Source organism: Oncorhynchus nerka, linkage group LG15 (assembly GCF_034236695.1).
Source record: "Oncorhynchus nerka isolate Pitt River linkage group LG15, Oner_Uvic_2.0, whole genome shotgun sequence".
In the NCBI taxonomy this organism is placed as follows: domain Eukaryota; kingdom Metazoa; phylum Chordata; class Actinopteri; order Salmoniformes; family Salmonidae; genus Oncorhynchus; species Oncorhynchus nerka.
Genome location: NC_088410.1, coordinates 95,438,770 through 95,451,438, shown reverse-complemented (window position 1 = coordinate 95,451,438; position 12,669 = coordinate 95,438,770). Strand labels below are relative to the sequence as shown.

Below are 12,669 nucleotides of genomic sequence, written 5' to 3'. Positions count from 1 at the left end.
ATCACCCTGAACACACATCCCCACTGTCAAACATGGTGGTGGCAGCATCATGGTTTGGGCCTGCTTTTCTTCAGCAGGGACAGGGAAGATGGTTAAAATTGATGGGAAGATGGATGGAGACAAATAAAGGACCATTCTGGAAGAAAACCTGATGGAGTCTGCAAAAGGCCTGAGACTGGGACGGAGATTTGTCTTCCAACAAGACAATGATCCAAAACATGTAGCAAAATCTACAATAGAATGGTTCAAAAATAAACATATCCAGGTGTTAGAATGGCCAAGTCAAAGTCCAGACCTGAATCCAATCGAGAATCTGTGGAAAGAACTGAAAACTGCTGTTCACAAATGCTCTCCATCCAACCTCACTGAGCTCGAGCTGTTTTGCAAGGAGGAATGGGAAAAAATGTCAGTCTCTCGATGTGCAAAACTGATAGAGACATACCCCAAGCGACTTACAGCTGTAATCGCAGCAAAGGTGGCGCTACAAAGTATTAACTTAAGGGGCTGAATAATTTGGCACGCCCAATTTTTCAGTTTTGATTTGTTAAAAAGTTTGAAATATCCAATAAATGTCGTTCCACTTCATGATTGTGTCCCACTTGTTGTTGATTCTTCACAAAAAAATAAAGTTTTATATCTTTGTTTGAAGCCTGAAATGTGGCAAAAGGTCGCAAATTTCAAGGGGACCGAATACTTTCGCAAGGCACTATATGTTCTTTGTTCAGTTTCTTCATCAATGTTTTTCCTAACTGGTTAAACAATGTGTTTTGGGTGAAAACATAGTTGGTAATTAGCAAGTAACATGACCCGCATGTTTGTTTCAACCCTCATTAAATGACTATGGTTTCCATATGGTTTCCTTTGGCATCGTGCTACACGAGGAGGGCCTCTCTGCTGTTGAGCACCATTACAACGTTAGAACAGTTCCTCTCCCCCAGTCGGCTCCTTCGTCACGTTCTGATCCAAGATTCCTGAGAAGGGAAAGCAATGGAATATACAAATATGATTGAACTACAGAGGACTGGAAGAAGAACCATGCCTACATCTTTTAAATTTCTCTACTACCTCTCCTCGGGGCTTTATGGAGGTGAAAGAGAAATACTGCCCGCATCCCAAATTGGACCCCATTTCCATATGTAGTGCACTACTTTTGACCAGGGCACATAAGGCCCTGATCAAAGATATTGCACTACATAGGTGATAAGTGCTATTTCGGACTTACACATGGAATATTTATATAGGTTACATAGGTAATGCCCACCCCCGAGGTATAACAAGGTGAGGTTGTCCACCCCTGAGGTATAACAAGGTGAGGTTGCCCACCCCTGAGGTATAAGGTGAGGATGCCCACCACTGAGGTATAAAAAGGTGAGGATGCCCACCACTGAGGTATAAAAAGGTGAGGTTGTCCACCCCTAAGGTATAACAAGTTAAGGATGCCCACCCCTGAGGTAAAACAAGGTGAGGTTGCCCACCCCTGAGGTATAACAAGTTAAGGATGCCCACCCCTGAGGTAAAACAAGGTGAGGTTGCCCACCCCTGAGGTATAACAAGTTAAGGATGCCCACCCCTGAGGTAAAACAATGTAAGGTTGCCCACCCCTGAGGTATAACAAGTTAAGGATGCCCACCCCTGAGGTAAAACAAGGTAAGGTTGCCCACCCCTGAGGTATAAAAAGGTGAGGTTGTCCACCCCTGAGGTAAAACAAGGTAAGGTTGCCCACCCCTGAGGTATAACAAGGTGAGGTTGCCCACCCCTGAGGTAAAACAAGGTGAGGTTGCCCACCCCTGAGGTATAACAAGGTTGCCCACCCCTGAGGTATAAAAAGGTGAGGTTGTCCACCCCTGAGGTAAAACAAGGTAAGGTTGCCCACCCCTGAGGTATAACAAGGTGAGGTTGCCCACCCCTGAGGTATAACAAGGTGAGGTTGCCCACCCCTGAGGTAAAACAAGGTTGCCCACCCCTGAGGTAAAACAAGGTTGCCCACCCCTGAGGTATAACAAGGTATGGTTGCCCACCCCTGAGGTATAAGGTGAGGTTGCCCACCCCTGAGGTATAACAAGGTAAGAATGCCCACCCCTGATGTATAACAAGGTAAGAATGCCCACCCCTGAGGTATAACAAGGTAAGAATGCCCACCCCTGAGGTATAACAAGGTAAGAATGCCCACCCCTGAGGTATAAGAAGGTGTTAGTAGAAGTCTGTCACATTACCATTAGAGCCGCTCTCCTTCCATTTGAACTTGTTGTCTTCTGTGTGTCGTGTCCAGGTGGATCTGAAGGTGACCAGTTCTGAGGTGAAGTGAGCCAGGCTCCACTGTAGTCCTCTGGAACTCTCCTTCCACAGATTACTGCAAAAAGACAACAGCTGGTCGTCAGCAGACCTGGGTCCCGATGTTTCTTTTTGGGTTTTTTATCTTCTCCGAATAATTTTTCACTGTTTGATTGAGCCGACCTGAATTGTGCAGAATGGGCTCTTTGGGACTATTCTGTTGCTTCCATTGCACCAGGCAAACTTAATCAAGCACGAGTAAATATCATAAAGAAAACCAATACATGGGACATGTGGTCACCTATGCCGATTGCAGGGGTCTGGTGGGCCTGGGTTGTCTTCCACCAGGGGAATTACTATCTTCTCAGCCATGTCAGTCAGTAGGGAGAACGTAGGGTCTACTATGAAGTCTATGAAACCTACAAGAGACATAGAGTCTTATGAGGACAGTTTAGTACATTATATCAAACACATAAATATATATACATACACACCTGAATACTGGTCAATGGACCAGTATTCAGTAGTGAATGGATCAGTATTCAGTAGTGAATGGATCAGTATTCAGTAATGAATGGATCAGTATTCAGTAATGAATGGATCAGTATTCAGTAATGAATGGATCAGTATTCAGTAATGAATGGATCAGTATTCAGTAGTGAATGGATCAGTATTCAGTAGTGAATGGATAGTTATTCAGTAGTGAATGGATCAGTATTCAGTAATGAATGGATCAGTATTCAGTAGTGAATGGATCGTTATTCAGTAGTGAATGGATCAGTATTCAGTAGTGAATGGATCAGTATTCAGTAATGAATGGTTCAGTATTCAGTAATGAATGGATCAGTATTCAGTAATGAATGGATCGTTATTCAGTAGTGAATGGATAGTTATTCAGTAGTGAATGGATCAGTATTCAGTAATGAATGGATCAGTATTCAGTAGTGAATGGATCGTTATTCAGTAGTGAATGGATCAGTATTCAGTAGTGAATGGATCAGTATTCAGTAATGAATGGTTCAGTATTCAGTAATGAATGGATCAGTATTCAGTAATGAATGGATCAGTATTCAGTAGTGAATGGATCAGTATTCAGTAGTGAATGGATCGTTATTCAGTAGTGAATGGATCGTTATTCAGTAATGAATGGTTCAGTATTCAGTAATGAATGGATCAGTATTCAGTAATGAATGGATCGTTATTCAGTAGTGAATGGATCAGTATTCAGTAATGAATGGATCAGTATTCAGTAGTGAATGGATCGTTATTCAGTAGTGAATGGATCAGTATTCAGTAGTGAATGGATCAGTATTCAGTAATGAATGGTTCAGTATTCAGTAGTGAATGGATCAGTATTCAGTAATGAATGGATCAGTATTCAGTAGTGAATGGATCAGTATTCAGTAATGAATGGATCAGTGTTCAGTAATGAATGGATGAGTATTCAGTAGTGAATGGATCAGTATTCAGTAGTGAATGGATCAGTATTCAGTAATGAATGGATCAGTATTCAGTAGTGAATTGATCAGTATTCAGTAATGAATGGATCAGTATTCAGTAGTGAATGGATCAGTATTCAGTAATGAATGGATCAGTATTCAGTAATGAATGGATCAGTATTCAGTAATGAATGGATCAGTATTCAGTAATGAATGGACCAGTATTCAGTAGTGAATGGATCAGTATTCAGTAGTGAATGGATCGTTATTCAGTAGTGAATGGATCAGTATTCAGTAATGAATGGATGAGTATTCAGTAATGAATGGATCCGTATTCAGTAATGAATGGATGAGTATTCAGTAATGAATGGATCCGTATTCAGTAATGAATGGATTCAGTAGTGAATGGATCCGTATTCAGTAATGAATGAATGTGTAAGTGAATGATTTACTGGATTGTAAAGGTATTTTCAATGACCTATCTGCGACTCTGCGACTAGGGTGCTGTTCCGATCACACAGTGGAGAGAAAGGAAGACCTAGTTCTGCCTCTCTGTCACCCTCAGGAAGACAGAAAGAGAGAGAACACATTTCAATGGGCTTTCTAAGACACTCAACAACGAGCAAGATAATCCAAGAATAGTCATAAAATGAAACCGAACCGTCACAGTACACGAGACGACCCAGGACTGTCACAGTACACAAGACGACCCAGGTCTGTCACAGTACACAAGACGACCCAGGACTGTCACAGTACACAAGACGACCCAGGTCTGTCACAGTACACGAGACGACCCAGCACTGTCACAGTACATGAGACTACCCAGGTCTATCACAGTACACGAGACGACCCAGGTCTGTCACAGTACACGACGACCCAGGACTGTCACAGTACACAAGACGACCCAGGTCTGTCACAGTACGAGACGACCCAGGACTGTCACAGTACATGAGACTACCTAGGTCTATCACAGTACACGAGACGACCCAGGACTGTCACAGTACACAAGACGACCCAGGACTGTCACAGTACATGAGACTACCCAGGTCTATCACAGTACACGAGACGACCCAGGACTGTCACAGTACACAAGACGACCCAGGTCTGTCACAGTACACGAGACGACCCAGGACTGTCACAGTACATGAGACTACCCAGGTCTATCACAGTACACGAGACGACCCAGGACTGTCACAGTACACAAGACGACCCAGGTCTGTCACAGTACACGAGACGACCCAGGACTGTCACAGTACATGAGACTACCCAGGACTGTCACAGTACACAAGACGACCCAGGTCTGTCACAGTACACGAGACGACCCAGGACTGTCACAGTACACGAGACGACCCAGGTCTGTCACAGTACATGAGACTACCCAGGTCTATCACAGTACATGAAACTACCCAGGTCTATCACAGTACCCAGTCAGGAAAATCCTGTCCCTAGTTGTAAAGTTCAACCAGTGGTCCTACCTGTCTGAAGAACTCTTCTATGAGGGCTTTGGTCCAGCGAGAGTGCAGACCCCAGGGCTTGGAGGGGTGGCTGATGTCTGCAGTGTGCAGTAGTAGGGACAGGGCTTTGGGTTTGTCTATGCTGTTAGTCACAGGAAACAAACAGTGAAGAGTTATTGCTGGGTTTTGGAGGAGAACCAAACTCTTGGACTTTCATGTAAATCATTGGAGTTACTGGGCGAGTTACACACACTCATTCAATTCAGTTGACATGAAGTGCTCTTCAAAATACAAAAACAGGAATAACATCCATCATTATATCTAAAAACAATGGTCTAACAGTATCATATTCCTTACATTCGTCTCTAGCATACTCAGTTCTGTCATAATAATCTCCATCTTTGATCATGTGACCTGGGAGAAACGGCACCTACCCTTCGTGCTGCTGCAGACACCCCTTAATGGCTTTGACCTGGACGAGGTGAGACGACATGTCTGTAGCCAACACCATCTCTATCACCAGCGCTCGCAGCTCCCTGTCATACACACACGCACACACACACACACACGCACACACACACACACACACACACACACACACACACACACACACACACACACACACACACACACACACACGCGCAGCAACACACACACACACACACACACACGCACACACACACGCACCATCACACACACACGCACACACACAAGCACGCACACACATGCACACACACACAACCACACATACAGACATGCACACAAACACACACACACACCCACGCACGCATGCACCCACACGCACCAACACACACACACAGACATGCACACATGCGCACCAACACACACACACACATGCACAGGATTCAGAGAGGGGGGCAGTGCGGGAGGGGGAGAGGAGCGAGCACAGCGGAATGGGCTGTCATTTGGGACGCAGAGTCATTCTGCAATTTCAATCCTAAAGATAATCCCATGGGTTGTAACCTTTTCAGACTGTCCTGATGGGCTGCCTTGTTCCCATGGTAACCTGGATTTGTGCTGCTCTGTCTGTCTGTCTGTCTGAGCAGAGCTGTTGTTCCATTTGCTTCTGTCTGTCGATGTCTTCTGTCTGTCGATGTCTTTCTCTCGGTCTTTCTCTCTGTATGTCTATCTATCTATCTATCTATCTATCTATCTATCTGTCTGTCTGTCTGTCTGTCTGTCTGTCTGTCTGTCTGTCTGTCTGTCTGTCTGTCTGTCTGTCTGTCTGTCTGTCTGTCTGTCTGTCTGTCTGTCTGTCTGTCTGTCTGTCTGTCTGTCTGTCTGTCTGTCTGTCTGTCTGTCTGTCTGTCTGTCTGTCTGTCTGTCTGTCTGTCTGTCTGTCTGTCTGTCTGTCTGTCTGTCTGTCTGTCTGTCTGTCTGTCTGTCTGTCTGTCTGTCTGTCTGTCTGTCTGTCTGTCTGTCTGTCTGTCTGTCTGTCTGTCTGTCTGTCTGTCTGTCTGTCTGTCTGTCTGTCTGTCTGTCTGTCTGTCTGTCTGTCTGTCTGTCTGTCTGTCTGTCTGTCTGTCTGTCTGTCTGTCTGTCTGTCTGTCTGTCTGTCTGTCTGTCTGTCTGTCTGTCTGTCTGTCTGTCTGTCTGTCTGTCTGTCTGTCTGTCTGTCTGTCTGTCTGTCTGTCTGTCTGTCTGTCTGTCTGTCTGTCTGTCTGTCTGTCTGTCTGTCTGTCTGTCTGTCTGTCTGTCTGTCTGTCTGTCTGTCTGTCTGTCTGTCTGTCTGTCTGTCTGTCTGTCTGTCTGTCTGTCTGTCTGTCTGTCTGTCTGTCCGTCCGTCCGTCTGCCTGTCGTCCATCCGTCTGTCCATCCGTCCCTCCGTCCGTCTGTCTGTCCGTCTGTCCGTCTGTCTGTCTGTCTGTCTGTCTGTCTGCCTGCCTTTTTGCTGGGCAGTTCAGAAGTCAAGGAGGCATGTACTGAGTCATGTACTGTGCTGAGGCATGTACTGAGTCATGTACTGTGCTGAGGCATGTACTGAGGCATGTACTGTACTGAGTCATGTACTGAGTCATGTACTGTGCTGAGGCATGTACTGAGGCATGTACTGTGCTGAGGCATGTACTGAGGCATGTACTGTACTGAGTCATGTACTGAGTCATGTACTGTGCTGAGGCATGTACTGAGGCATGTACTGTACTGAGTCATGTACTGAGTCATGTACTGTGCTGAGGCATGTACTGAGGCATGTACTGTGCTGAGGCATGTATTGAGGCATGTACTGTGCTGAGGCATGTACTGAGGCATGTACTGTGCTGAGGCATGTACTGAGGCATGTACTGAGGCATGTACTGTGCTGAGGCATGTACTGAGGCATGTACTGAGGCATGTACTGTGCTGAGGCATGTACTGAGTCATGTACTGAGGCATGTACAGTGCTGAGGCATGTACTGAGTCATGTACCGTGCTGAGTCATGTACTGAGTCATGTACTGTACTGAATCATGTACTGTACTGAGTCATGTACTGAGTCATGTACTGAGTCATGTACTGTACTGAGTCATGTACTGTACTGAGGCATGAACTGAGTCATGTACTGTACTGAGTCATGTACTGAGTCATGTACTGTACTGAGTCATGTACTGAGTCATGTACTGTACTGAGTCATGTACTGAGTCATGTACTGTACTGAGTCATGTACTGTACTGAGTCATGTACTGAGTCATGTACTGAGTCATGTACTGTACTGAGTCATGTACTGAGTCATGTACTGAGTCATGTACTGTACTGAGTCATGTACTGAGTCATGTACTGAGTCATGTACTGAGTCATGTACTGTACGTCTGACCAACACAGTGCTGTAACAGGCTATTATACATTTTTTAAAGATGATTGATTGACAAATCTGTGTTAAAAGGTGGATACAAAAACATCAAATGATACTGTGTGAGAGGTGGTACATTAGATAAGTTAGAGGGTAGTACGCTAGTCATGTAAAATATACAGATGTAGGATTTTAATTTGATCACTCTTATGTTGCTGAGAATGTTCCTGCGCTTCAGGAAATGCAAGCTGGAGGGCGGAGTGTCTACGGGTTTTCGCTCCACCCTTGTACTTAATTGATGATTTAAGGTCACTAATTAGTAAGGAACTCCCTTCACCTGGTTTTCTAGGTTTTAATTGAAATTTAAAAACTAAAACTCCAAGACGCTCAGCCCTCTGTGGAATGAGTTTGACATCACTGTTGTAGTGTATTCAAGGTCTAAAAGATGTCTAAGGTTTTTAATTTCCACTTTAAAATGTCAGACTTGATTTGCCATAACAAAACATTTATCAACCCTTTTAAAACATTTCCATTAATTATAATCCACATAATAATTATAATTTCCTGTTGCTGCAGGATTATTTTCCTGCTGTAGTAAACAGACTCAAATTAAGATCTAACATCTGTATCATTCTTACATCCACTCTTCCCTGGAGAGGTTCATGAAGATGTTGGACTGGTCGTCTTGGAGAAGACGGAACGCAGCACTGATGTGATGGCTCTCCTGGACTGACCGGTCGTTGTAGATCATAGCAAAGTCTGACCTACAGTACAAAAAAACACACAGATGGAAAACATTCATGAAGTACTGGTTTGATATCCTGGTCCTAGCCTTGTCCAGGTCTTGTCCTGGTCTTGTCCTAGCCTGGTCCTGGTCTTGTCCTGTCCTGGTCCTAGCTTGGCCCTGGCATGGTCCTAGCATGGTCCTGGTCTGTCCTAGCCCGGCCCTGGTCTTGTCCTGTCCTGGTCCTAGCTTGGTCCTGGTCTTGTCCTGGCCTGGTCCTAGCCTGGTCCTGGTCTGTCCTAGCCTGGTCCTGGTCTTGTCCTAGCCTGGTCTTAGCCTGGTCCTGGTCTTATCCTGGTCTTGTCCTGTCCTGGTCCTAGCCTGGTCATGGCCTGGTCCTAGGCTGGTCTTGACCTAGCCTGGTCTTGTCCTAGTCTGGTCCTAGCCTGGTCTTGTCCTAGCCTGGTCCAGATCGTGTCCTAGCCTGGTCCTAGCTTGGTCCTGGTCTTGTCCTAGCCTGGTCCAGATCGTGTCCTAGCCTGGTCCTAGCTTGGTCCTGGTCTTGTCCTAGCCTGGTCTTAGCTTGGTCCTGGTCTTGTCCTGGTCTTGTCCTAGCCTGGTCCTAGCTTGGTCTTATCCTGGTCCTGGTCTGTCCTAGCCCTGTCCTAGCCTGGTCCTAGCACATTGTGCTTTGTATGTGCTTTGGATAAATCATCTGTCTGCTGTTGTCATGCCTTTAACCCTAAACCTACAGACCTGGGACCAGGTGATAGTTTGTCCTGTGTCTGTCTAACAGAAACATGTTGAGCATGACAATGACAGTGGGAGGATGTGGCTTAAGCACATACGAGCCAGGCTAATAGTTAGGGACATGCAGCATCACTGGGTGTAGTAACAGTATAGTAATAAAGTGGTGTTCATGATTATTTATTTTTTTACCTTTATTTAACTAGGCAAGTCAGTTAAGAACAAATTCTTATTTTCAATGACGGCCTAGGAACAGTGGGTTAAATGCCTGTTCAGGGGGCAGAACGACAGATTTGTACCTTGTCAGCTCAGGGATTTGAACTTGCAGCCTTCCGGTTACTAGTCCAACGCTCTAACCACTAGGCTACCCTGCCGCCCCGCCACTCTAACCACTAGGCTACCCTGCCGCCCCTCCACTCTAACCACTAGGCTACCCTGCCGCCCCTCCACTCTAACCACTAGGCTACCCTGCCGCCCCTCCACTCTAACCACTAGGCTACCCTGCCGCCCCTCCACTCTAACCACTAGGCTACCCTGCCGCCCCTCCACTCTAACCACTAGGCTACCCTGCCGCCCTCCACTCTAACCACTAGGCTACCCTGCCGCCCTCCACTCTAACCACTAGGCTACCCTGCCGCCCCCTCCACTCTAACCACTAGGCTACCCTGCCGCCCCCTCCACTCTAACCACTAGGCTACCCTGCCGCCCCTCCACTCTAACCACTAGGCTACCCTGCCGCCCCTACACTCTAACCACTAGGCTACCCTGCCGCCCTCCACTCTAACCACTAGGCTACCCTGCCGCCCTCCACTCTAACCACTAGGCTACCCTGCCGCCCTCCACTCTAACCACTAGGCTACCCTGCCGCCCCTCCACTCTAACCACTAGGCTACCCTGCCGCCCTCCACTCTAACCACTAGGCTACCCTGCCGCCCCTCCACTCTAACCACTAGGCTACCCTGCCGCCCTCCACTCTAACCACTAGGCTACCCTGCCGCCCCTCCACTCTAACCACTAGGCTACCCTGCCGCCCCTCCACTCTAACCACTAGGCTACCCTGCCGCCCCTCCACTCTAACCACTAGGCTACCCTGCCGCCCTCCACTCTAACCACTAGGCTACCCTGCCGCCCTCCACTCTAACCACTAGGCTACCCTGCCGCCCTCCACTCTAACCACTAGGCTACCCTGCCGCCCACTCCACTCTAACCACACTCTAACCACTAGGCTACCTGCCGCCCTCCACTCTAACCACTAGGCTACCCTGCCGCCCTCCACTCTAACCACTAGGCTACCCTGCCGCCCCTCCACTCTAACCACTAGGCTACCCTGCCGCCCCTCCACTCTAACCACTAGGCTACCCTGCCGCCCCTCCACTCTAACCACTAGGCTACCCTGCCGCCCCTCCACTCTAACCACTAGGCTAACCTGTCGCCCCTCCACTCTAACCACTAGGCTACCCTGCCGCCCCTCCACTCTAACCACTAGGCTACCCTGCCGCCCCTCCACTCTAACCACTAGGCTACCCTGCCGCCCTCCACTCTAACCACTAGGCTACTCTGCCGCCCCCTCCACTCTAACCACTAGGCTACCCTGCCGCCTCCACTCTAACCACTAGGCTACCCTGCCTGAGAGATGAGGACCGATAGATGTAAAGGACCGAAAAAGAACGGCAAGTAGTTCCCCTGATCAAACCCACTGTCTAAAGTAATTTGCATATGTGTTTATTAAGCAATACATTTAAAAAATAAAAATGGATGATATGTCAGAGCATTGAGATTCCCTCAGGGCCAAATACTGCACAATTTGTATTTGTATTTATTTTATATGAGTATGCATTTTATAGGAGAACTGCATGCTCATAACTTCAAGCTATCTAGCTGAGGGCAGCAGGCCCTCGTGTTTCGTTCCCAAAATAAAGAGGTCATCTGTGTGCCAGGATACAGAGTTCTTAGGTCCATCTGTGTCTCTATGTGGAAAATCTACTGCTAAAAATACTGCCTTCCCTCCATAAGATATGTTTGCTTAAGAAGGAGTATGCAGGAGCTGTGAGTAGTTGAGAATCTCTCTCTCTCTCTCTCTCTCTCTCTCTCTCTCTCTCTCTCTCTCTGTCTCTCTCTCTCTCTCTCTCTCATACACATTCGTAAACACTTCAGTAATCTAATAGAATCAGAGAATAATAGTTTGGCATAGTCGAGGCAAGGATAACAATTGCACGGTTTTGTCTTACTTGGTGTTAATGTGGATGTGAATTTCACTCTGAAATCAAATGCCTTTTTTGAACACCTCAGTAATTCTTACTTTACTTCATCTTACTTTGTGTGAATGTGGAAGTTGTTTGTAGTTCCAGTGTGTTCGTAGTCATGGATGGCCGCAGCAAACAGTGACGCCAGGACCTCCAGTTCAGTCAACCAGTGCTGCACGTGAGACCCACACAGATACCCCCTGTTATAAACATCATATATACTCCGTGGCCAGTGTATTGGGTAAATCACACCATGTACATGTTTCTCCTACAGACATGGGAGTCCCCTTGTTCGTGGTTTGCTCTGTAAAACAGACAGACAGGCATTGAGGTATTCAAGTACTCTTCGATTGAACGTGAGAATGGACCAAATGACCTAAGCAACTTTGAATGTGGTATGATGGTCAGTGCCAGGTGCGCCACTTTCAGTATCACAGAAACGGCCAGGCCTCCTGGGCTTTTCACGCACGACAGTGTCTAGGGTTTACAGAGAACGGTGAGACAAACAAACATCCAGTCAGCTGCGGTGAAAACTGCTCGTTGATGAGGGAGGTCAAAGGAGAATAGCAAGAACCGTGCAAGCTAACAGGCGGTGGTGGTGTAGTGGTGGTGGTGGTGGTGGTGGTGGTGGTGGTTGTGGTGGTGGTGTAATGGTGGTGGTGGTGTAATGGTGGTGGTGGTGGTGGTTGTGGTGTAATGGTGGTGGTGGTGGTGGTGTAATGGTGGTGGTGGTGTAATGGTGGTGGTGGTGGTGTAATGGTGGTGGTGGTGTAATGGTGGCGGTTGTGGTGGTGGTGGCGGTGGTGGTGGTGGTGTAATGGTGGTGGCGGTGGTGGTGTAATGGTGGTGGTGGTGGTGGTTATGGTGGTGGCGGCGGTGGCGGTGGTTGTGGTGTAATGGTGGCGGTGGTGTAATGGTGGTGGTGGTGGTGTAATGGTGGTGGTGGTGGTGTAATTGTGGTGGTGTAATGGTGGTGGTGGTGGCGGCGGTGGTTGTGGTGTAAT

The 12,669-nt window shown here is 47.2% G+C and overlaps 1 protein-coding gene across 1 annotated transcript in view; it reads right to left on the bottom strand.

Annotated features, from left to right (window-relative positions):
• Nucleotides 1-2,190: 2,190 nt before the first annotated feature.
• Nucleotides 2,191-12,669, bottom strand: part of LOC135559854 (dual specificity calcium/calmodulin-dependent 3',5'-cyclic nucleotide phosphodiesterase 1B-like) — a 189,621-nt gene continuing 179,142 nt past the window's right edge. The window contains exons 7-13 of the mRNA XM_065000739.1: nt 11,737-11,837; nt 8,590-8,715; nt 5,599-5,700; nt 5,186-5,306; nt 4,189-4,270; nt 2,573-2,690; nt 2,191-2,350 (exon numbers count right to left, since the gene is read on the bottom strand). Coding sequence (XP_064856811.1) covers nt 2,191-2,350; nt 2,573-2,690; nt 4,189-4,270; nt 5,186-5,306; nt 5,599-5,700; nt 8,590-8,715; nt 11,737-11,837 — 810 coding nt within the window. The remainder of the gene's footprint in view (nt 2,351-2,572; nt 2,691-4,188; nt 4,271-5,185; nt 5,307-5,598; nt 5,701-8,589; nt 8,716-11,736; nt 11,838-12,669) is intronic.